The sequence below is a fragment of the Colletes gigas genome, unplaced genomic scaffold (genome assembly GCF_013123115.1).
Source record: "Colletes gigas isolate AHSC1104 unplaced genomic scaffold, ASM1312311v1 Colletes_gigas_Sc00043, whole genome shotgun sequence".
NCBI lineage: Eukaryota > Metazoa > Arthropoda > Insecta > Hymenoptera > Colletidae > Colletes > Colletes gigas.
In genome coordinates this window covers 344,416-366,911 of record NW_025106672.1, presented here as the reverse complement: position 1 = coordinate 366,911, position 22,496 = coordinate 344,416, and the positions used below count along the sequence as shown (strand labels likewise).

At 35.2% G+C, this 22,496-nt stretch overlaps 3 protein-coding genes and 2 long non-coding RNA genes across 11 annotated transcripts; 3 read left to right on the top strand and 2 right to left on the bottom strand.

Moving 5' to 3' along the window:
• Positions 1-811: 811 nt before the first annotated feature.
• On the top strand, positions 812-5,496 carry LOC122402994 (T-complex protein 1 subunit eta). Its single transcript, XM_043406251.1, has 6 exons — positions 812-950; positions 1,525-1,785; positions 3,504-3,833; positions 3,901-4,373; positions 4,732-5,001; positions 5,058-5,496. Exons 1-6 carry the CDS (start codon positions 948-950, stop codon positions 5,338-5,340), a joined length of 1,620 nt encoding a protein of 539 aa, XP_043262186.1. The 5' UTR covers positions 812-947; the 3' UTR covers positions 5,341-5,496.
• Positions 5,497-7,998: 2,502 nt separating this feature from the next.
• On the bottom strand, positions 7,999-10,861 carry LOC122403052. Its single transcript, XR_006259579.1, has 3 exons — positions 10,805-10,861; positions 10,635-10,747; positions 7,999-8,321 (listed from the first exon to the last, which is right to left on the bottom strand). It is a non-coding gene; the product is annotated as an uncharacterized LOC122403052 (long non-coding RNA).
• Positions 8,512-9,903, top strand: LOC122403051. The gene is made up of 3 exons (XR_006259578.1): positions 8,512-8,720; positions 9,514-9,627; positions 9,715-9,903. It is a non-coding gene; the product is annotated as an uncharacterized LOC122403051 (long non-coding RNA).
• Positions 10,862-11,076: 215 nt separating the features above from the next.
• On the top strand, positions 11,077-20,569 carry LOC122403077. Its single transcript, XM_043406373.1, has 7 exons — positions 11,077-12,178; positions 12,247-12,342; positions 19,081-19,254; positions 19,459-19,721; positions 19,793-19,897; positions 19,972-20,134; positions 20,226-20,569. The coding sequence occupies exons 1-7, from the start codon at positions 11,710-11,712 to the stop codon at positions 20,393-20,395; spliced, it is 1,440 nt and encodes a 479-aa protein (XP_043262308.1). The 5' UTR covers positions 11,077-11,709; the 3' UTR covers positions 20,396-20,569.
• LOC122403078 (UPF0565 protein C2orf69 homolog) lies at positions 12,934-15,911 on the bottom strand. Of its 7 annotated transcripts, none has more exons than XM_043406375.1 (7): positions 15,874-15,911; positions 14,294-14,394; positions 14,067-14,226; positions 13,862-13,989; positions 13,639-13,801; positions 13,307-13,550; positions 12,934-13,236 (listed from the first exon to the last, which is right to left on the bottom strand). In XM_043406375.1, exons 3-7 carry the CDS (start codon positions 14,193-14,195, stop codon positions 13,040-13,042), a joined length of 861 nt encoding a protein of 286 aa, XP_043262310.1. In that variant the 5' UTR covers positions 14,196-14,226; positions 14,294-14,394; positions 15,874-15,911; the 3' UTR covers positions 12,934-13,039. The 7 variants fall into 7 exon arrangements, with proteins under 7 accessions (XP_043262310.1, XP_043262311.1, XP_043262313.1 ...); XM_043406376.1 differs by lacking the exon at positions 15,874-15,911 and adding an exon at positions 15,829-15,862; XM_043406378.1 differs by lacking the exon at positions 14,294-14,394 and having other exon boundaries at positions 15,829-15,884.
• Positions 20,570-22,496: the final 1,927 nt, after the last annotated feature.

The window sequence follows — 22,496 nt, the reverse complement described above, 5'->3', positions numbered from 1 at the left end:
GCCGATTCTTTAAATTTAGAATTTGCTTCCTGTTACCTCGACAATACGATCCTTTTCCAACGCGTGTGCAAATGAACAATATCGATGAAATACACTTAAGATTACGAGTGTGGTGTAACAGAAAGTATACACTTCCTTGAACTGTGTGCCCGAACGTGTGTGTACGTCGCTCAAAAGCTGTATCGCGACTAAAGTAAAATCCAGAAGATAGGATGTAGATAGTCGTATGACATTAAACGTGTGCGTATATATACATATACTGTTTAAGACTGTACAATTGCAAAGTTTAAAAATAAATATGCGGCGAATGTCAAATTCTAGTGTCTATTCGCGTAATCAGGTCATGAATCATGCCACTCCATCGCGATACCAACACTCTGCATCCTCCGGGATCTTGAATCCTAATGGATGAAAAATTCTCATTTTTGTTTAAACGAACGCCATCTATCGTTCATTCGGATAAACACGACGATATAATAATAGTACACAGGGCCGTTCCTGGCGGGGCACGAAAGGCCTTCTCCAGATCGTTTATTAAATGCAAAATTTGGACTAACAAAAATAATGATCAAAAGCTTTTTACAATTACTAACCTTTCAAACGAATAGAATTCAATCAAATTAATTTTACATGTAATTTTTTTAACGCTACCCATGTATAAAACTAAACTAATTTATTGGCTACAAATATCCTTGCTCGTAAAAATTAACAGAGATACAAACGCTCGACAAATTTGAATTCTAATTTCTGATTGGTTGTTCGTTTCCAACAAACCAGTTTTCATTGAATGTGAACGACACTTGGTACTTGACGCTTGTGCCTTAATATCCTCCTGATTCTAACAGAATCGTCTCGAATGCTATATATTTACAGGTTAGCGAAATAAGTACGCTCGTGCACAGTAGTGAAATTAAGAAAAGCCGGCTAATCGTAAATAAGTTATAAAAATGGTAAGTTGTAAATACGAAAACCGTATAAACGATAAAATATCTGTACTTTTCCTTCACTGATGTGAAACCAATTTCATTATAAACCACCTTCTAACTTAATAGAAATAATATATTTCATGTTAACAAATAATTTTCTTTCTCACTGTTGGATAGAAATATTCGAGTATTTTTTATATTTTCAAGCCAAAAATGAATCTGTACGCGTAAAAGTGATAGTCATATTATAGGTTGGGGTTCTCTAACCTTATATGGAGATTAATTTCGATTTGCATGTGGGAGGAATTTCAATAATGGAACACGTAATTTGTTCCCTTGGATTTCCCGTAAACTAATTATAAACACACTGATCGTGCTTCTGTTTAGAATTTTACGTAGCAACCGAACGATGGAAAAGAATAGAAATTCATTCTTTATTCATTTGTCTTACAAAGTCTAACAAACTTCACAAGAAACGATCGAAATTTACGAGCAAAAATGGGAAGATATATGAGAGTATATTATTATCATTAATCATCACCATCGTCATCGTTCTTGGCTTTAAATATAGAAGATCATTCGAACATGTTTTTTACAGCAACCTCAAATAATTTTACTCAAAGAGGGCACCTGTGCCACTCAAGGGAAACAACAACTGATATCGAATATAAATGCGTGTCAAATGGTGGTGGATGCGGTGAGGACCACGCTAGGTCCTCGGGGAATGGACAAACTGATCGTAGACCAAAATGGAAAGGCCACAATCTCAAATGATGGAGCGACCATTTTAAAAATCTTGGAAATTGTTCATCCAGCGGCTAGAACTTTGGTAGATATTGCCAAGTCCCAAGATGCAGAGGTAAGTTATATTTTATAGATACTATATTAACTCTGCGACGAAATAAATTGGTCATGTGACAATTAATACATCGCCAGTCTACTTGTAGAGAACATTATGATTGAGAACTTACAGACTGGTAACATGTAAAAGTTACATATAGTTACTTCAATAGAGTTCGTACAGTTTACTAAATATTTGATCTTACCATTTAAGTATGTAACGTGACCCTTTCAGACACTTTTATCTTATTAATTAACAAAATTTTGCACTATTGCATATGCTTTTCGGAAACATTGATAGATTAGCGTTAATTTCATCATACGAAACATACAAATCCATTAACTGACCTCAATGAACTTTACATACTACTGATTTTCATGTACCGTTTAGTTGTCTATACAAAGTTACAATTTTTAAATATATTATTATATTAGGGGGACCGGAACGTAATGTCGTTTCTTAGCATGTAGATATTTGTATGTCATTTATCAGCTCATTGTGTACTTCAAAGTCGTGTCAATGACATTGCAAGGTTAGAGTGACCTATTTACTCGTAAATAATTAAATCCTAAATTTCTTTTGCAATTTATGATGAAACGGCGAGCCAAATACCAGAAGAGGTACATATCCGGCATTGTATGCTTTTTGAGTTTCACAAGGGTAGTAACGGAACAGTTGCTACCAAAAACATTTGCAATGTTTATCCAAGTGCATTAGACATTCATAAATGTCAAAAGTGGCTTTCCAAGTTCAAATCCGGTAATTTTGACCTTTTTGACACCCATCGATCAGGAAGAACAGCAACTTTAGACAATGACATGTTAATGACGAAAGTGGAAACAAATCCGTGTTAAACAATCAAGGAACAGTCAAAGACTCTTAACCAAGCTTGATCGACCATCCAAGAACATTTGCAGAGGATTGGTAAAGTAAGCAGAGCAGATGTTTGGGCCCCGCATAATCTGTCCGAAGAAGACAAAGCTAACTGGTTCACCACATGCAACTTATTGCTTCAGCGGCACAATACAGAAGTATTTTTTGATCGTTTGATCACTCGAGATGTAACATGGGTCCTCTATGATAATCCAAAATGTAAAATGCAGTGGCCTCTCTAAATGAATTGCCAAGAAGTACAGCTAAGACAGGTTTACACTCCAAAAAGACGCTTTTGTGTGTTTGGTAGAGTATTAGCATGGTCATTCATTTTGAAGTGCTGAAACCTGGACAAACTGCGAATGCAGACCTTTACTGTGAACAATTGGATCGAGCAAATCAATCTTTAATTGAAAAGTGCGCAGCGATTGTCAACAGAAAAGGCATTATTCTGCAACACAATAATGCAATACCTCAGTGTATGAGACGAACCCTGGAAAAAATTAATGAATGGGGATGGGACGCATTTCCATCTATTCAAATCGCTACAACATTTTCTAAGTGGCAAAATATTTGGTAATTTGGATGATGTCCAAAATGCCATCTCTAGATATTTTGCTCAAAAACCAATTGATTTTTATCGATCTGGTATTGAAAATTTGCACACTAGATGGCAAAAGGTTGTTGATAACGAGGGTTACATCATTGATTAAAAATAAAAACTTGTTCAAAATTTATCTGTTTGAATTTAATGTAAAAAAACGACATTACTTTCCGGCCCCCCTAATATTTACAATTTATAGTATGTTCAGTTTTACTCGTCACTATATATCTCTAGCTATTTTAATTTTTGAACGTTACAGGTTGGTGATGGTACCACGAGCGTAGTTTTACTGGCTGGAGAGTTTTTAATGCAAATGAAGCCATTCATCGAAGAGGGCGTACATCCACGAATCATGATCAAAGCTCTTCGTCTCGCGCTGAAAGTAGCAGTCGATAGAATAAACGCGTCCAGCTTAAAGATCGACAAAAACTGCAAAACAGAAGTTATGGAACTTCTACAGGCGTGTGCGGCAACATCTATGAGCTCGAAGTTGATTCATCAACAAAAAAAGTTCTTTAGCTCTTTGGTCGTGAGAGCCATTTTGATGCTTGACGATATGTTGCCCCTTAACATGATCAGTATTAAAAAGGTACCTGAATTTGAAAGAAATATGTTAACCGTTGAAAAATAGATTGTTTTAACTCTTTGATGCGTAGGTGGCCGGCGGAGCGTTGGAAAATTCAGAATTGGTCGAAGGAGTGGCGTTTAAGAAGACCTTCTCTTACGCTGGATTCGAGATGCAACCGAAAATATATCAGAATTGTTACATCGCTTTGTTAAACATAGAGTTGGAGCTTAAAGCGGAAAGGGACAATGCGGAAATACGCGTGGACAATGTTGCCGAATATCAGAAGGTAGTCGACGCCGAGTGGAAAATTTTGTACGATAAGCTCGAAAAGATTTACAACAGCGGAGCGCAAGTTTTATTGTCGAAGTTACCCATTGGCGACGTTGCCACGCAATATTTTGCGGATCGAGACATGTTCTGCGCGGGCAGAGTTCCCGAGGAGGATTTGAAACGAACGTTGAAAGCTTGCGGCGGTTGTATTTTGACCACCGTGCACGATATTAAAGAGTCCGATCTCGGCATGTGCGAGATGTTCGAGGAAAAGCAAATTGGTGGAGAAAGGTATTTTAATATGTTGTTATATTGGAATGCAATGTCGGTACCATTGTTGTTATATTGGAATGCAATGTTGGTACCATTGTTGTTATATTGGAATGCAATGTTGGTACCACTTGTAAGAGTGTCAATTTTGGCAGCACTGTGACAAACTGTATACATTTAAAAAGTACGTTGTGATAAATTGATAACCAAAAAATGTGAAATACCGAGTGCGTATTCTAAACTAACAAAATAGAATTAATTAATCGATATTTAAAGTACAGTGCCGTAAAAGAACATAAACTTAATATTAATTTCAATTACTATTAATTTAGTATTTGAACTCTCGTTTATTTTGCTACATCGAGGTACTTTTTCCTAGATTTAACTTCTTTTATAACGGATCGCACGCCAAAACGTGCACATTCATATTGCGCGGAGGAGCTGATCAGTTTTTGGAAGAAACCGAAAGATCTTTGCACGATGCCATCATGGTTGTCAGGCGTATGTTCAAAACCAATGCCTGCGTGGCTGGCGGTGGGGCTATCGAAATGGAACTGTCTAAAACTTTACGTGATTACTCTCGCGTTATAGCTGGAAAGGAACAACTTTTAATCGGAGCGATAGCCCGTGCGCTGGAAGTTATACCAAGGTATGCGTCTCTGTCTTTTAATGTTTACTCGATCAACATAATTTTATAAATTTCAGACAATTGTGCGATAACGCTGGCTTCGACGCAACAAATATTTTAAACAAGTTGCGACAAAAACAGCACAAAGGTATGCACACGTACGGTGTTGACATTAACACTGAGGACATCCACGATAATATGGCAGCTTTCGTGTGGGAGCCAGCTGTTGTGAAAATAAACGCACTGACTGCTGCAACCGAGGCAGCGTGTCTTATATTATCTGTAGATGAAACTATAAAAAATCCTAAGAGCTGTCAGCATGAACCAATGGCGGGTCGTGGTATGGGAAGACCAATGTAAAAAAAAGTTTTTAAAATGAATGATAAGCTTATAAACTAAATATTAATAATACACCAAATGTATTGCAACAATCCGTTTATACTGTTATGAATTATTATATCTAATACAACTTTTGCATACTTATTTTTCTTATGTTATAATATACGATAAAATAGATTTTGCAGTATTCAACAATTATTTTATTATCTTTGTCGTCAGAGCTACGAACAATTAATTGTACTTAAAAAGTACAATTTAATGGTACGTTATACGAACTTTTGCATTCACAATGTTATAAAAATATTGATTGTACGATTTTATTTTAAACTGAAAAATTAAATTAATTTTATATACTTTGATAAGTCTTCATAGTATATTAATATTAACATTAATATACAGCAGCGATTATTGTTTATTTATTATTAAACTTTAGTACATTATACAAATTTTCAAACGCCACGTAATTTATTCTACTGAATCAACGTTTATTAGATAATTAATGTGAGTAAATCCATACGTACCACAATTTTATTCACGCATCGAGAGAGTTGGGAGAGACGATAAATGTGAGCCTTTTTTCCTCGCTCTTGAAACAACTGAAATTGAGTTTCGACTGCCCAGGCATTTCTACTTTCCGACCTATGGAGGTACACTGGGTACACATAAGCCAGTTATCTCCAAAGACCCCCCATATCACGTTTTGACTATTGTAAATTACTACATTAATACAACATAAATGATTCATTATTTAGGAAGATCACATTCCTTTCAGACAATTGTTATCTGAGACTACAAAACGATTAAAGTAATTGTATCGAAAAAGCAAGATGTTATTATGGGACACATGAAGTGGCCCATCAAATTCAGGTAAGATTTTTAATGCATTTACAAATCCCAAAAAACGGTTACACACAGCAAGCTTAATTCATGTAGCAGCAAAGGAAACTGTAACCTTGGTTGAAAGTCAACATTAATAGAATTTTTTATTAATATTTAGATTTAGAAGTGGGTATATTTTATTATAAAATAAATACATATTTAAGACATGAAATAAAGTATTTCTCCTCTTCCTCCTAACTTTCCCTGCATATTGCAAACCAGCTCCTCCATCCACCTTTTCTTTCTTTACAAATCCCTCCCTATCTTGTCAAAAAAAAATCCTTCATTATCCTATATACCCTGGTCCTATTCATTGCAGATAGTTATGTCCTTTTATTTCTACTATTCATTGTCTCCGCATTGTCAATTTTCAGATCATCTATGATCGTGTTCGCTACACTCCTTGCATTCCATAACTCAATCCTCAACCCTCGCATTCGTCCACTCGGTTCTCCTCTTGCTTCCAAACCCTTCAGCATTTTCTTTTCCTTCTCTTTTTTCTTCGTTTTCCTCTTTCCCTACTATCTACTCGACCCTTGACCTCTACTCCCGCTGCTACGCCTACCACTACTCTTCTTTACTGCTTCCTAATGATTCTCTTCCCACCAGTCCGTCTCCGACTCCGGAGATTTAAATGACTCCGAGTCCTCGTCCAACTTCCTTTTCTTTCTCCAGCCTCGACGTAATTCCTATGGCGGCTCCCGCTCCTCATCGCCTTTCACCTCCACTCCACTGCTCTCCACAATTTGCTCCTCCATCGCCACCTCCACCTTCTCGTCCTTCCGTACCTTCCTCTCCTCTCTCTCTCTTTCCCTCCTCCAACTTATTCCCCTTTTCCTCCCTTCATTTCCTCTTCAATCCTTCACCCCTTTCCCCTAACCACCTCCACCGACCTAACCCTCGGTAGCCCCCTACTCTTCCCTTACTTCCTATTCCTTTCCGACATCCTCTCCCCCGTCCCATCCTCTGATTTCCTCCCCCTCCCTCCTGGCTTCACGTTCCATTTTCCCCTTCTGCCTTCCTCCCTCGCCCACATACCTCTGCCCTTCCCGACTCCAACTCCTGTCCCCCCTCAGCTTGCTCTCGCACTCCTCTTCCAACCCCCTTTTCCTAATCACCTCCAACATTTCCTCCAACAACTTTTTGTCCACCACCCTTCTGTCAAAAAACCTAATTTTCTCCTCCTCTCTCCTTCCCTCTTCCTGCGCCCCATCCCCACTCTTTTCCTCTTCCTTCCTTTTCCTGGTTATTATTGTTCCTATCCTCCCTTCTTTCACATGCTTCTCCCTCTTCTTCTGCCCCCCCCCCTTCCGCCACTTCCACGCCTTCTTACCTTTTTCTTTCAAATATCCGAACCTGCTTCCACTCTGCCACCTACTATACAGCGATGACTTGATGGCTAGGCACGCCGATTGGCCGTAGCTTAATAGCGACGCCTGCTCTCACACACATTGTCGTTATTGGCTGAGTCGCTCACAACTACAATTCCATCGCGTGACAAAGGACGCGAACGAAATGTATAGAGACAGAGTAGGATAGGACAAAACTGAGAGGCATTGGCGTAACCGTACGCTCAAAATACTAGCCATGAATAGAACAAAAGTGTATCTCTTGTGGTTATGGAGACCCTACTACTATGTAGCGTGACGTCAGAGCGGGCCTCTATGGTGGGAATAAGGCGGCGCGTAGCCCTTCTTGCCCTTATCCCGTTTAGTTTGTTGGTGTCTAGCCAACAAATCATCTCTGGATAATACTCACCTCTCCTCTCTTCTGCTGTTCGTCCTCTCTCTTACTCTTCTCTCCCCCTTCTCTGTTTTCCTCCTCTCCTCTCTTTCGGTCCAGACATTTTTCATGTTCGGGATTTCTCTATTATTATCTTACTCCTCCTCTTTATCTTTGGGAATTCTTTCTCTAACCAGCTCTCTTCCTGAACCTCTTCGTCCTCCTCATCCTCCCCATATCTACTCCCTTTTACCTCCAACCCTACTTCCATCCTCACCATCTTCCTGGCCTCTTCGAAACTTTTGTTCTTGTATGCCATTATTTTATTGGTGGCCAGCGCTACTTGTGCCACCGTGCACCTTCTGCTTAACGCCCCATGATCTCCCCCGCAATTTAAGCACCTAGGCACAGCGGCACAGCCGACTCTAGTAAGTACTAGCCGTGCTATGAAACGTGGCAACACCGCTCATGTGCGGATCGGGAGTCCTATTTTCAATAGTGGAGTTTTGTGTTCAGGATTATAATTAACGTTATTTTGCGATATAAAATTATACTAATATACAGTATTTTTTATGAATTATGTATAAGGAATATATGAATATCATAACTATAGTAAGTAGAAGTAATACAGAAGTATATTAATATTTATAAATGTGGTATATATTTTGTGGACTGTCGGAATAGTTTGGTGTTGTGATGCATTATATTTGAAATATTTACAAAGATTTCAAGAAAATGGAAGTGTGAAACAAGTTAAAACCATCTTTGAACCAAACTGAAGGATTTAAAAATTGATAAAGGTATGTATAAGTTAATAGAGACCTGAAATAGGCAAAATTATTGGTACGAAGCCAAACAGGTTAAGTGCCCGTGGAAAAGAGGTTAGCATAATTAGCTATTGAAAGGAACAATTATGGAGTTAATTATAAAATCGTGTTAGAGGACAGTATGATAATTGTGAAAAATTTCCTCACCACCCTAGAGGTATTTTCCATGGCGTGTTACCTTTTTTTTTATTATAATGGATGGTTCGCCAATAGCCATATCATCCCATTTTCTAAAATAAAATTAATATTTTTAAATAGAACATAACAAAAACATAACTTTTGTATTCTTAAAGAAATAAAGTATTACATTTTGAAATAATAATAAATAATTTTGAATAATATTAATAACAAAACATATCAAAACATACTTTGAAATTCTCTTGAAATACAACTAATAAAACTTTGAATCTTGTGAAATAGTATTCATAATAAAAATATACTAAGCAAGTAAATAAAACTCTATTAATGTATTAAAACATATTGAAAGGAATAAGTTTCTTTATTTTTAATAGGAAAATCTAGTTCCTATTAAAAGTTTTTAATTTACGATTTTTAGAAATGATGTCTGAACGTGTTTCCAACTGACTATTATTTACAGTTTTCACATAATTGTTTAATAAAATATTTGAAAAAATTGATAATAATTTAAACCAAATACTTTGGTAAGCTCGACCACAAACGCATGTATCTGAAAATGCTAAATAATGTATGTCTGATTGAATGCTAATATATGTTAATTTACATAAAATATGTTTATGATTTCCAGATTGCAAAAATTGAGATTCTAAATTGCCATCATTTATTATGGCTTCCATTATTGCATACATATGAATAAATGAGGCTATCGCTTCTTCAGTGGGGACAGAAAGGCCCCCTCTTTGTAAGTGATCAAAATATACATCGCTTACAGTTTTACCTTTATCCTCCACAACTAATAAACGACATATATTGTAATTTAATTTTTTAGCAACAGAATGGGACCCATAACCAGAAATATAAATTTTAATGGAATCATCTACAACACAATCGGACAAGTATTCGGTATCGAAGATTCCTGAGAAACAAGTCACATCAGTAGGAAGATCATGAAGATCGTTATTATTGTCATCACAAATTCGAAATTTATTTTTGATTTCAGTAAGAGAAAACGAATTTGCCGATTTTGTAAATATCTAAATAAAAGTCTATAATTTCCAAATCGTTTTTCTAATTTTTCGGTTGTAAAATGGAGGGTACTACATTCCTTATAAGCCTTGGACATCTCAACAAAACATTCTCCAGTACACCATTGGGCGATAGAATACCGTGGTACCTTTCAATATCAGTTTCTGCAAAATGCAAACTACAGACGGCAGAATATTTTGATGGTGTCCAATTCTTACGAGGAATAGCAACCCTCCATTTCTCCCGCAATTCCTCATCTTTGGGGAATAAAAATATAGAATTGTAATTATTATCTTTTAAGGTACTGTCATAATTTCCCTTGCATTTGGGAACACAGCAACGCCGTGGCATTATTAATGAATATGTGAAATTTATAAAAAAAGTGTATATAAAACAAAATGTCCAAAAATGCTATAGATTATATTAAATAAGTGTGCTACACACCAAAATCAGGATCTGTAGAGTTAATATAAATAAATGAAACACCTGGATTATTGCTCCGTTGCTCACATTTAATAGACTTCGGTACATTAATATTTGAAACATTTGAAAGATAGGCGGGAGACCGGAAGGCCGGTAGATGGAGCCTATGTAGCCCAGAGGCCGGTGGGTAGTGGGAGGCTGGGAGGCTGTTACGGTAGGTTGGGCTAGGTATATCGAAGCCGGACTCCCGCGGTGTTGCTATTTTTTTATAGCACGGATAGTACTAGAGTCGGCTGTGACCTAGGCTTTCTTCTGCATTTCCCGTGGAACGCTTCTCCACTGTTAAAGCATTTCTTTCCTCCCCCATAGTTATTCGACCAAAACGTGATCAGGGGGTCTTAAAACTTGTATTTCTGTAAACAAAATTCTTCATCATTTCATTTCCATTATGGTAATTGGCTTACGTGTACCTCCATAGGTCGAAAAGTAGAAATGCCTTGGCAGGAGTGATGGACACTCGTAGGAATTTTCCCTCGTGGGATTCCTTTCTGCGCATGCGTACGCCACATCCCAGCTACCTGTTGTCCACTACCATAGATGTATCTTTAACGTAAAAAGAGGTGCATGTTGGGAATTCCCATGTTTTGTACAAAATTGAACTTTCTACTTCAAATACTCGCCAATCACACAAAAATTAACTTATCGAAAATCCCCTACGTTTTTCTCCAGCTATACTCATGTAGATTAAGAGGAAATTTTTTGTTTTTGTCTCTTTCCCTGTAACTTCCTTAAATTTTGTTCCTTACTGGGATCCAACGGTACCCTAAATTCTAGTTAAGTGTATATGGCAGTGATCATGCGCTCCAGTGCGCATGACCAAAATTCCCACGAATGTCCATCACTGCCTTTGTCGATTCACGTTTGTCTTCTCTCTTGACTCGCCCGAAATAGTCCGAAGTGCATCTGCGCTCACTTCGGGCAACTTCGGAGAATCGAGAAAGAGAGTGAGTGTCAGTTTATCTTTCTCGACTCTCCGAAATTTTATGACGTCACACACTGCCCGGTGCACCGAGAGCTCCGTCTGGCATCACTGGGTTCAACCAGTGCCCGGTTTGATAACATTTCTCGGGTGCCAATTTATGTCAAGTTAGATACGTCTTGCTACTTCGTCTATGTTCAAAATAAACCGTGTAAATTGTACACGATGTATGTAAATAAAATGTGACACGATCTTCGATTAAAAGCATTATATCTATATCGCGAGAAACGTAACAAATGCTCGGAATACGGAAACGTAGCCTCCAAAAAGTATTAGAAACGAGAAGTTCGTGGCAGGGAGAAATTATTTCGAACCATTAGACCGCTCCCGGCAAATATGAAAACCGAAATCTCTTGGAAACGTCGTTTTCTTCGGAAAAAGTTCAAGTACACGTTGATCTGTGTTTTTATAGTCGCTGTAATTTTTGTTGTTCACCAGTTATTTTATTTCAAGCAACTTAACCAAGCAATCGTAGGGAAATTAATTAGTGGCTCGGTGCGAACATCCAATTACATCGTTACTGGCAAAGTGGGTTCAAAGTGGAACGAACCGTTGCATTCCAAACACCTACGCGACAAGGATGGTCGAATCGTATCGTTGCGTGGAACGCGCGATCAGGATATTACCAAGTATCTGCCAAACGCGCGTGGAAATTTTGTTTGCTTCGCTTCAAAGGCGGAGATAGACTTTGTTAAAATTAATGACAATTATTGTGATTGTACCGTGGATGGCAGTGATGAGCCTGGCACCAATGCATGCAACAACGGTATTTTTAATTGTGAAATCTCATCGTCACAATTTACAGGTACTTAATCACCGGTTTTTCATTGTACGTTTGTTTCGATGATGTCAACTATATCGATGAAATTTTAGTGAAAATACCATCTCACAAAGTTAACGATGGATTCTGTGACTGTTGCGACGGATCCGACGAGTGGGCGGAAGTAAAATTGTCTCACTTAAACAATGGTAAGTAATAGTATACACTTTTTCAAATGATTCGTATTAATTTCAAACAACTTTTTTTAGAATCAGGGAACATAATTTACTACCATACCAAGTGTCAAAATAAGTGCTAGTACAATATATTTTAAACGTATCGAATATCCAATATAAAGTATTTATTTCATACGAATGTCTCTGTTTTCTATAAATCGTACTATAAAAATAATGTTACGTTGTATATAAAGTTTTATAATATATGAATAATGTTTTAAATTGAAATTCCTAAGCGTAATTCAATAAATGTTACTTATTTTGTAAAGAAGTTATTGCAACAAGCTATGTAGAAATGCTGCGTAACCGACATATCATACGTATGTTATAAAATGTATTTACAGACCACATTTTTCATGTAACGTGTTAATTTGTTACGTGAAATTAATATTTTTACATTAAGGTATAATATTATGAAACGGAATTAAAATAAACAAGAACTTGAAAGTAATGTAAAAAATTATATATACCACAATAATATTTTAAATATTTGATATATCTATATATTTTAATTACCTTTCTAATACAATTGCTTAGTATTTATTAGAATCGAGTGTCATGATATTATTGCGTGTGATTTCTATTAGAAATTGGTTATTAAATAAAGTACTCAGATTTCCTTTAGACCAGTAAATCCGATTAATTTTGTACTTGGTTTTTAGTAGAAAACCTAACGATTTCCAATGACCTTGAGGATATTAAAATGCATCGTTAAACTTCTCGGCAAATCAGCAAAATGCAAAATTCGTTCTACAGGTATTCCCATATTTTGTAAAATACTGCAAAATCGATTTTCGTCTTTACGGATCCATGGGCGATGCGAATCTTTAACTTGATATGGTGTAACGTCTACATGAACATCTATTTCTGCAATAATACATTAACATTAACACATAAGGTTGCTAGAAAATTGTGAAAAAATTGTTAATTTCATTACTTAATTTCGCAAAAGATTCCAATATTGATTTTTCTGTGATCCATGTATCCTTAGAACCTGCATGGCCACCATCTAACCACCACATACTTTCGACAAGTTTTATAAAGTTATTAATCTCTATATCAGGCTCTGATTTATTTTGGTAATAATGAAACTCGTGAAGTAATTGGTTCAATACAACGCATCCTTTACTGAAACCCATTAACGATAATCTTATTTTCTCCATATTAAACTGAGCAGAGTTCTGGGAATCAAAATAGATTTGTTATAGTTAAAAATCATGATTCACAGTTTCAAACAGTGTAATTTGTGTACAACAAATATTATTGTACCTCGTCTATGTTGCTCGTTTTAAAATGTTCTAAGGAAGATTTTATTAATTCTTGTAGATGCTTTAAAGCATTATGTACCACAGTAAAAGATGGTATGCCATACTCATCCGATGGTACAAAATTATCAAAACAACTGTACACAGCACTTCTTGATACATATTTCCTAAAACAATGTTGAAAATGATTACTTTCATTATCTTAGTGGTTTTTTTATAAACTTTACCTGGATGGTCGAACAACAAGTACATGTTTATCAGGAAAATTTGTTGCAAGTATACGAGCAGAATTTTCTAAACTCCATTCTGTATATTTTTTACTATCTGTGTATTGTTCCATATTTTCTTGAATATCCTACAAAAATATATGTTGTAGACTATGCAGTTAAATAAATAGATTTTCATAGTTGCTGTTCTAATATTGCTGTATACCTGCACATCGCCCCCAAAATATACAAGAATGTCCTGGCCCTGTGGTAATATTGAACGGGAATAAATTATATCATTGCACCGGCCAGCGATACCAGGAACGTTCTTCCAAATCCAAGTTTTAAACGACATAATGTTCGAGATACAATATTTTTTCGTAAATCTAAAACGGTTTTCCAATATACTCAGCAGGTAAATGGTTTTGTAACAAATAATTGAATAAGTTTTACCAAATACAACATCAATATTCCAATTCGTGATTTGTTTAATTTAAATCATTGGTCATATTTTTCACACATACAGTCAGTCACCAAAGTCTTCGTACACTCCCCTAAAATAGTAATTTTAAAGAAAATAAGTAACAATTTCGTATAATATTATATTTAGTTATTATTATGTATGATATTATTAATTGAACCACATCAAAATTTATTGTTTTATTAAAGCATATTTTATACAATGAGGAAAAACCAAAATATGTATGTCAATCTAGTAAATTTTTGAAACATACACGCCTGGGCTTCCCTGATAATGTTTTGGTTACGTTGTCATTACGTCGTGATTCAGTTGAAAGATATCTAATAATCATTTAGCGACAATGAGTACTTCTAGGAGAGAAACAAGCGCTGAAATGCGGGAATTAATTCTTAAATTCTATAAGGAGAAGAAATCTCTATGTGAAATTGCTAACATTGTGGGTAGAAAAACATTCTACTATCCAACACATAATAAAAAAATTCAAAACAACTGGTAAATATGATAATAAAACACGTAATGGTCGTCCTAAAATCCTAAATAATAGAGATGTTTGATCTGTACTGCAAATTATTCGCCAAGATCCAAAAGTAAGTGCTCCAAAAATAGCCGCAGAAGTAGAAAATGATTTTGGACAAACAGTACACCCTGAAAATATTCGAAGAATCTTGAAAAAATCTGGATGTCGTAGTCATGTGTCGTGGAAGAAACCCTTAGTCAGTGACATCAACCGTTCTAAGAGAATTGAATTCGCAAAAAAACATGAAAACGAGAATATACAATTTTGGGAAGAGGTATTATTCACTGACGAAAGTAAGTATAATATTTTTGGAGCGGATGGAAGAGGCAAAATATGGAGGAAAAGCAGCAGAGCATTTGATTTGCAAAACCTAATATCAATTGTAAAGCATGGTGGTGGATCCGTTATGGTTTAGGTCTCAATGGCAGCCTCAGGAATTAAGAGTCATTTTGTGTCATACATATTTCGCTTTTTTCTCATTGCATAAAATATTCCAAAAAAATAATACATTTTTATATAGATTAATTAATAATATTGTACATATTAATAAGTAAACATAATATTATATGAAATTGTTGTTTATTTTCTTCAAAACGACCATTTTAGGGGATGTACAAAGACTTTCGTGACTGACTGTAATTCCGTTTTGTTTGTATTCATATTAATATCCTAAAGGGTATCGAAAATCATACACAATAATATTATAGCACTTAATTCTAATAAATACTAATCGATTGTATAGAAAGCGAAACGAGGCAAAGAGAGGCGAAGCGAGAGTAGCGAGCGGGCAAGGCATGTAGGTTAAGGCTAGGTTAAGAGTAGGTTAAGCGGGGGGAAGATAGAGAATAAGGGAGGAATTGTAAGGGAAAGGAGAGGAGATATGTAACCCTAAGGGGAACATTAAATACATACTACTACTACTAATCGATTGTATTAGCAAGCTAATGATATTAGAACATACATATTAAATATTTAAAATATTTTATACACCGATATCGTTAAGCCACAGACGAGATATATGAATAGACGTTTCACCTTATGGACTTTCGCGGCCGAATCTGACTGTCATACCGACCTGAAAATTCGTAACTGATTTTAGCGGCCTCTTCTCATGGATGGCGGTTAGTTGAGAAACTAGGCACTGAATTAGTATTGATGGGCAGCCAGCTGAGTGGGTACGTAAATACATGTGAGTTGATTATGGGAGGGATTGGAAAAGACAGTGGAGTATTATCAGACGGCAGACCCGTGCCCAAAGGGAACTGCCCCACCACTCACACACACTAATGCCAACCACCTTGTATATGAGTTCTGGCGTTTCGTATAGCTTCGTAGATTCGAGAAAGGCGGCGAATGTCAGTCTATCCTTCTTGCTCTCAACACAGCTGAAATTCGATCTCGCATATTCTCGAGCCGAGATTCTCGACTGCCTAGGCATTTTTGACTTTCCGACCTGTGTAGGCATATACAATGTATAAGCAATATACCATAATGAAGAAAAAATTACAAAAATTTGTTTTTACGGAAATACACGTTTTAAAACGATAATATTTTATGAACATATTTTAACCCTTTGCACTCGGTTGTCCCCTCTGAGGGGACATGAAAGTTTATTAGTGATTAAGAAGAATGAACTGATTTCACCGCAATTTTTTAAGAAACACATGTTTTCCTGTACTTTCCTATTAAAATGGGAAATATTCTATTAAAATGAGAAATATATCAGCCGTTTTTACGTTGGAAGTGGAAGGATTGTCGAGGATGGTCAGAGGCGTATGGTCGGATTCAAACACGTGGACAATAAACGTAACTATATAAACTATATTATTTAATGTATACTAAAATTATTTAATATAAAGAACATAAAACGTAAACGTAAAAAACTATAAACGTAAAATCGAAACTTCATTCAAAGTCGAACCATTCCTATTGCTATCTTCGTTATAAATAAATTAACGTTCTTTGTCGGACAATAGAATGAATAATAAGCTACATATTCCAAATGTAGGCCAAAGAAACCGGGACTGCATTATATGTTCCGACAGGAAAACACCAGGAGAAAGACGTCAAACAACATTTTATTGTGAAACATGTATAAATCAACCTGCTATGTATATTGGGAATTGTTTCAGAATTTACCATACCATAGAAAATTATGAGAAATAAATTTTTATTTTGTATTGTAAATATGTGTTCTTCAATGTCCATAAATACATATAAACCAAATTTCAACACAATGCCTTACTTGGTTCCAAAGTTGTACCATATAATATCACAAATATCGCTGTTACTACAATGAATTCTATCTACACTTACGTGACTGTTATATATATACGACTCGCCGATTGTTGACAAAAAATCTGCAGTATGTATACGACTCGCCGATTGTTTATTGTTTCTATAGATACATCGAGGCGGCCGGCAATGAATGCGTATAACAGCTGTGCTTAAAAACTCGATTTGTGTAGCCGGCCGCCTAACGGCGGCCACGCATTCATTTTCTATTTCAATTTTCTTTATTGATATTATCAGAAGTGGGAAAGATTTCAGCCATTATTTCGACAAATTTAATTATTAGATCATTAGCATGATATTGTCGACGGAAGAAGAATTCAACTAAATAGCCTACATAATGTATTTGGCGAGTTCCATACGTCAGAATATTCGAACCTTTGACAACAATGCAGAACTAGATTTAGCTCGACACATTATACATTATTTGTCGTCGGTTGTCATGCCGACTAATACAAACAAGAGAAAAAAGCAACGATCGTGGACTGATGCAATACAGAGCCACAGAATTCATTGTAGTAGTAGCGATATTTTGAAGAAAAATCTCGGAAACTAAGGCCGAGAGACGGTTATATGTATAGGAAAAAGTTGCTCAAAATGTTAATTTCTACAACATATTCAAAAATCATCGAAATCGGTGAGACCCGGCCTTTTCTAAATAATTACCTCATTTTCTTTCAATAATTCTCCATTGCAAAAATTCTACAGTATTCTTACATTTTTTTATATTTTAAAATTTTCCCATGTTATTAGAAAGTAGATATACAACGAAAGTTATACAATTTATAGTTCCTAGCATGTATAACATGTATATGTATATAACGCATGGTCGCTTCGTATGGAAAGTCAATGAATCTTCAAAAAGCGCCCAGGTCCGATTTCGAGAAATGTAAGGTCTGTCAGTCACGATGGCTTTTGTCGTTTACTGACGATTCGAACGGTTGGCGATGCCAGGCTTGCTTTCGAGAAATGTAAACGACGTCAGCGATGCAAGAGCGAGAAGGAAAGCGAGTATCAGCCTGTTCTTCTCGGCTCTTCCGAAACTCAACGCGCTCACGTACACGCAATTGAGCATAGTGTGCGAAAGCGAGGAATGAGGAGTTTCCGGGGCCCCGATGCACAGTCTGATTAAACTGATTTCGAGTCGCAAATACGTTTCTGCCGAGTTATTTTTTTAATAAATGATGTATTACAATTTAAAATAAAAAATAGAGAATTTGCGGTGTACGTATCAATGAAATACATCCTTATGAATTTTAATAATCTTGAAATTTTTAAATACTCTAAATCGATTGATTTCTCCAATGAAATTAATCGATTAATGTCCAATGATGGACCCTACAGCTTTAATTCCGTTAAAAAATAATAAAATTTATGTAATTTTATTTTCTGTCTCACTTCCTCTTGTGTTAATTTCTGAATCTGTTGATAACGTAGCGAGTGACACGAAAATGGTAATGGGGTCCCGGGACCCCAGAAACTCCGGCCGAAAAATTACATTACGTGAAACGTCTATTCATATATCTCGTCTGTGGTTAAGCTTCGAAGTCGCTTTTATCTTTTGCCGTCGGTCGTTATCGACAATCGATGAAAAGGACAGCGAGCGAGAGCGAATGAGAAAAAGAACATTGCTTTTTTATACAAATTAATCTTATTGATATTTTATACAAAAAATATGTAAATCGTACATTACCATTGTCATTATTTTAAGAATTATGTACGTTTTGAAAACTACCATTTCGAAACTGAACTTCGTCAGGAACGAAGTACGACAATTATTGTGTAAGACTTGAAATAAAAATAGCGAATGTTAAATCCAACTTTACTCGTATATTTTATTACAATTGTATGAGATGTTAAGAATGTACAAATTTGGTAACACTCTTAGAAAGGTTTAAATTGTACGCTTGGAGGTTATGCTTTATAACCTAATCCTTTGAATATTTCCAGTTTCAAGAAAATTAAAAAAAAATCCAATTATGCAATCTGATACAGATTCGAATAAAACAGTTTGGGATCCCATTAATGTATTAAATCCTCCCACACACTACAAATATGCTGTAATTATACTGAATCGTCCTCTTTTATGGAAACGTGATATTTTATTCAATATCTGGGAAAAAGGTATGTTTTTTATATTTTAATTTCTTAACTTTGATCCCAAATTATTTCTTTCAAACAAAGATTATAAAATTAATAAAGAGAGAATTTAAACACAAAAGTTTGATTAGAAAAATTGTACTAGAATGTGAAATAATAAAATTCTGATTCGGGTTTGCGCTGAATAGTTATTGTCAGAAATTATTTGGTAATATATTTAATATTAAGCTCAGATCAATGTCACCGTCGATGGTGGAACGCTTAGGTGGATACATTATTTAGAAAAACAAGGTATCGACCTGTTGAATGAAAAATATAGCAAATACGTGCCAGATTTAATTACCGGCGACATGGATAGTTGTTCTTCGGCAGTTCTTGAACAGATGAAATCCATGGGTTCGATGGTCGTTGAGACACCTGATCAGGATCTTACGGATTACATGAAGGCCTTGATTGAGATAGGACAATTGAACAAGAAGGCAAAGATGAAGGTAATATAGGACATTTCATGAAGTCTTTTTGTACAAATTGCGTACGATAACGGGAACATTATTGTTTGCAGTTAAAGGCAATATATGTATTTGTAGAAACTTCAGGACGATGTGATCATATTCTTGGAAATATTAATACGCTATATAAAAGTGATCAGTTTATCAAAGATGTACAGGTAATTGTACCATGCTTAGTATTGGTATTGTTTGATAATGCTTCATTCCACTGCCTGTATTCTACTTACTACAGATTATACAAATTGGAAATAATTCGTTAACGTGGCTTTTGAAACAAGGTTTTCACACTATAAATATTCCTAACACTTTGGTGCAAAATAGTAGTTCGTGCGGACTATTCCCGATTGGCGAGCCTGCTAATTCCATTACAACAACTGGTTTAAAGTGGAATTTAAGTATGTTAATTGTTTTAACGTCGTATATTAAATATCATTGAATGGCGTCTGTGAAAAATGTTATACGACAATAAAATATTTCGTGTTTCAGACAATGCGACTATGCGGTTTGGGGGTTTGGTGAGTTCTTCGAATACTTATACTTGTTCTAAAATAACTATTCATACAGAAACGCCAGTGATATGGACCATGAATATCGCGCCACTTAAAGAAAATGTGAACAGTTGTGGAGAGCTTACAGTGAATTCTGATTGTCATTAAATGACATTATCTTTGGTAAAATTTTTAGTTAAACTTCCGAAAAGCATCCATCCCCGGGGGTGCTTTTCGAACATGCACCCGGATTTTTGATTTAATATATTCGGTCCTGGTACTTAAAAAAGGAACATAAAATAAAATAACTTTCATCAAAGTCGTGGAATATTAAATCAACGTTCAAACATTTGTTTACAAGGAATAATATAATTTAATATCATATTTACATTCCTTGAGCATTTTATAATTTAAATAGTAAATAATGAAGAGACCATGTCATTAATGTGGAATAAATGTAGAAATAAGATTTCGAATGTATTTAAAATGCGAGAAAAATTAAAGTAAAATGCTAATATAAACATTTCGTAATCCTAATATCTTCTGAATTTAATATTATAGAAATGATTACTAAGCATAGATAAATAATTAACACTGTAAATAGAAATATGATGTATTTTATTGTTGCATGCAGCATGATAACTGCATCAAGCAGAATATGACATATTGAATATGTATTTCTGTTTATTAAACTAGTTGAAAATGTTAATAAATCGCAGTTATAAACGTAAGATAATGAAGTGTATATTCGGTGGGAAAATTATAAAAATAATTAATACGAAACCGTAGAGTAGAATAATTATTGCAAGAAAAATAATTATTTCAAATTACTATTGCAATTTTTGTCTCTTAAATTTTCATAAACATTTCGTCCGGAATTAAATTGTTATTCAGAAGTTTAGGAAATCGGTACATTTATCGACTTGAACCATATTTGCAGAGAGTCGAGACCGATGCATTTCGGTCACGATCACGGTCACGGTCACGGTCATTGAGATGAACTGGAATATACGGTCATTTCAACAGGGTTCTTTGAGACTTGAGAGAGGAATACCCTTTCAAGAGCTTCCTCTTAACTCTTTGGGGCACGCTGGGATTAACAGTGTCCCTTTTTGATGCACCGTAATACATGATGGGACATTTTTAGTCCCACCTCGAAATATTGCAATAGCTGCATGCGCGCGGATAGGTTTAAATTTCGTCTTATTTACGTAAAGCAGTTGATAATATCTTCAACAAATGTTACAAATGTATTCACTTGTGTTGGTAACATTCAACTTGCCAATATAGGTTCATCAATTGTTGCAAGCGAAAGATTTATTGCGACAATCTTTTTTTTATGTTTTTGCATTATGTGATACCTTTGTTAATAAAAATATACCAATTTTGTTTAATTCAAAACGCAATAAAATTTCTATGCAACATGGGTTTATTTTATCATCGGAAATCCTGTGCCGCAAAGAGTTAACCAAAACTGTTGAGACTCAAGAGAAAGGTCAATCTTTACTTTTGAAACGTAAAAAAACGGTGAAAAAGAATTCTCGAGTAGTCGAAAAACGGTCAGATTTAATGGTCAGGCGGGTCAGGTCAGGACTGAATTTGTTAGATTCGTAGTTGTTCTTCTTTACGCTTGTAACTCGACCTTTAATACTTAATATTTTACTGCAAAATACATAGAAATATTTGTATAATACATGTATTCATGATAATAATTGTATAATAACATTATTTATAAAGACTAATTTATTTATACAGGGTGTTCGGACACCCCTGGGAACAATTTTAATGGGAGATTTTAGAGGCTAAAATAAGACGAAAATCAAGAATACCAATTTGTTAATAGAGCCTTCGTTAAAAATTAAATTACAAAATTTCAAAACATACTGAAAAAATTATTTTTGGTTGCGGGGCTGAATTACAATTATTTTCGGTGAATACGCATACCCTTGAAATCCTACCCACTGTCGAGAAAAAAATTCAAGTAGGTACTGACATTTTTAGACGAAACTGAAAAATTTCAAATCATAGTAAAAAAAATATATTTAGTTACAGAGATCAATTACAAGTATTTTTTGTGAATAGACGTACCCCAGAATCCTACGCACTTTCGAGAAAAAAATTCGAGTAGGTGGACAAATTTTTCAACAAAATTAAAAAATTACAAACCGTTCTGTAAAAATTATTTTCGTTTGCGGGGGTCAATTACTATCATTTTTGGTTATTAGACATATCCTCGAAATCCTACCCACTTTCAAGACAAAAATTCGAC

Bases quoted from the DNA above. Each gene is read 5' to 3' on its own strand.
- LOC122403078 (XM_043406375.1), bottom strand. From the start codon at position 14,195: ATGTCGTTTAAAACTTGGATTTGGAAGAACGTTCCTGGTATCGCTGGC. The intron at 13,990-14,066 runs GTATACAGCAAT...ATATTTTTGTAG, and splicing joins ATTTTGGGGGCGATGTGCAG to GATATTCAAGAAAATATGGA. The intron at 13,802-13,861 runs GTAAAGTTTATA...ACATTGTTTTAG, and splicing joins CTTGTTGTTCGACCATCCAG to GAAATATGTATCAAGAAGTG.
- LOC122403077 (XM_043406373.1), top strand. From the start codon at position 11,710: ATGAAAACCGAAATCTCTTGGAAACGTCGTTTTCTTCGGAAAAAGTTC. The intron at 12,343-19,080 runs GTAAGTAATAGT...GAATATTTCCAG, and splicing joins ATTGTCTCACTTAAACAATG to TTTCAAGAAAATTAAAAAAA. The intron at 19,255-19,458 runs GTATGTTTTTTA...TTTAATATTAAG, and splicing joins ATTCAATATCTGGGAAAAAG to CTCAGATCAATGTCACCGTC.
- LOC122402994 (XM_043406251.1), top strand. The intron at 3,834-3,900 runs GTACCTGAATTT...TTTGATGCGTAG, and splicing joins ACATGATCAGTATTAAAAAG to GTGGCCGGCGGAGCGTTGGA. The intron at 4,374-4,731 runs GTATTTTAATAT...ACTTTTTCCTAG, and splicing joins AAGCAAATTGGTGGAGAAAG to ATTTAACTTCTTTTATAACG.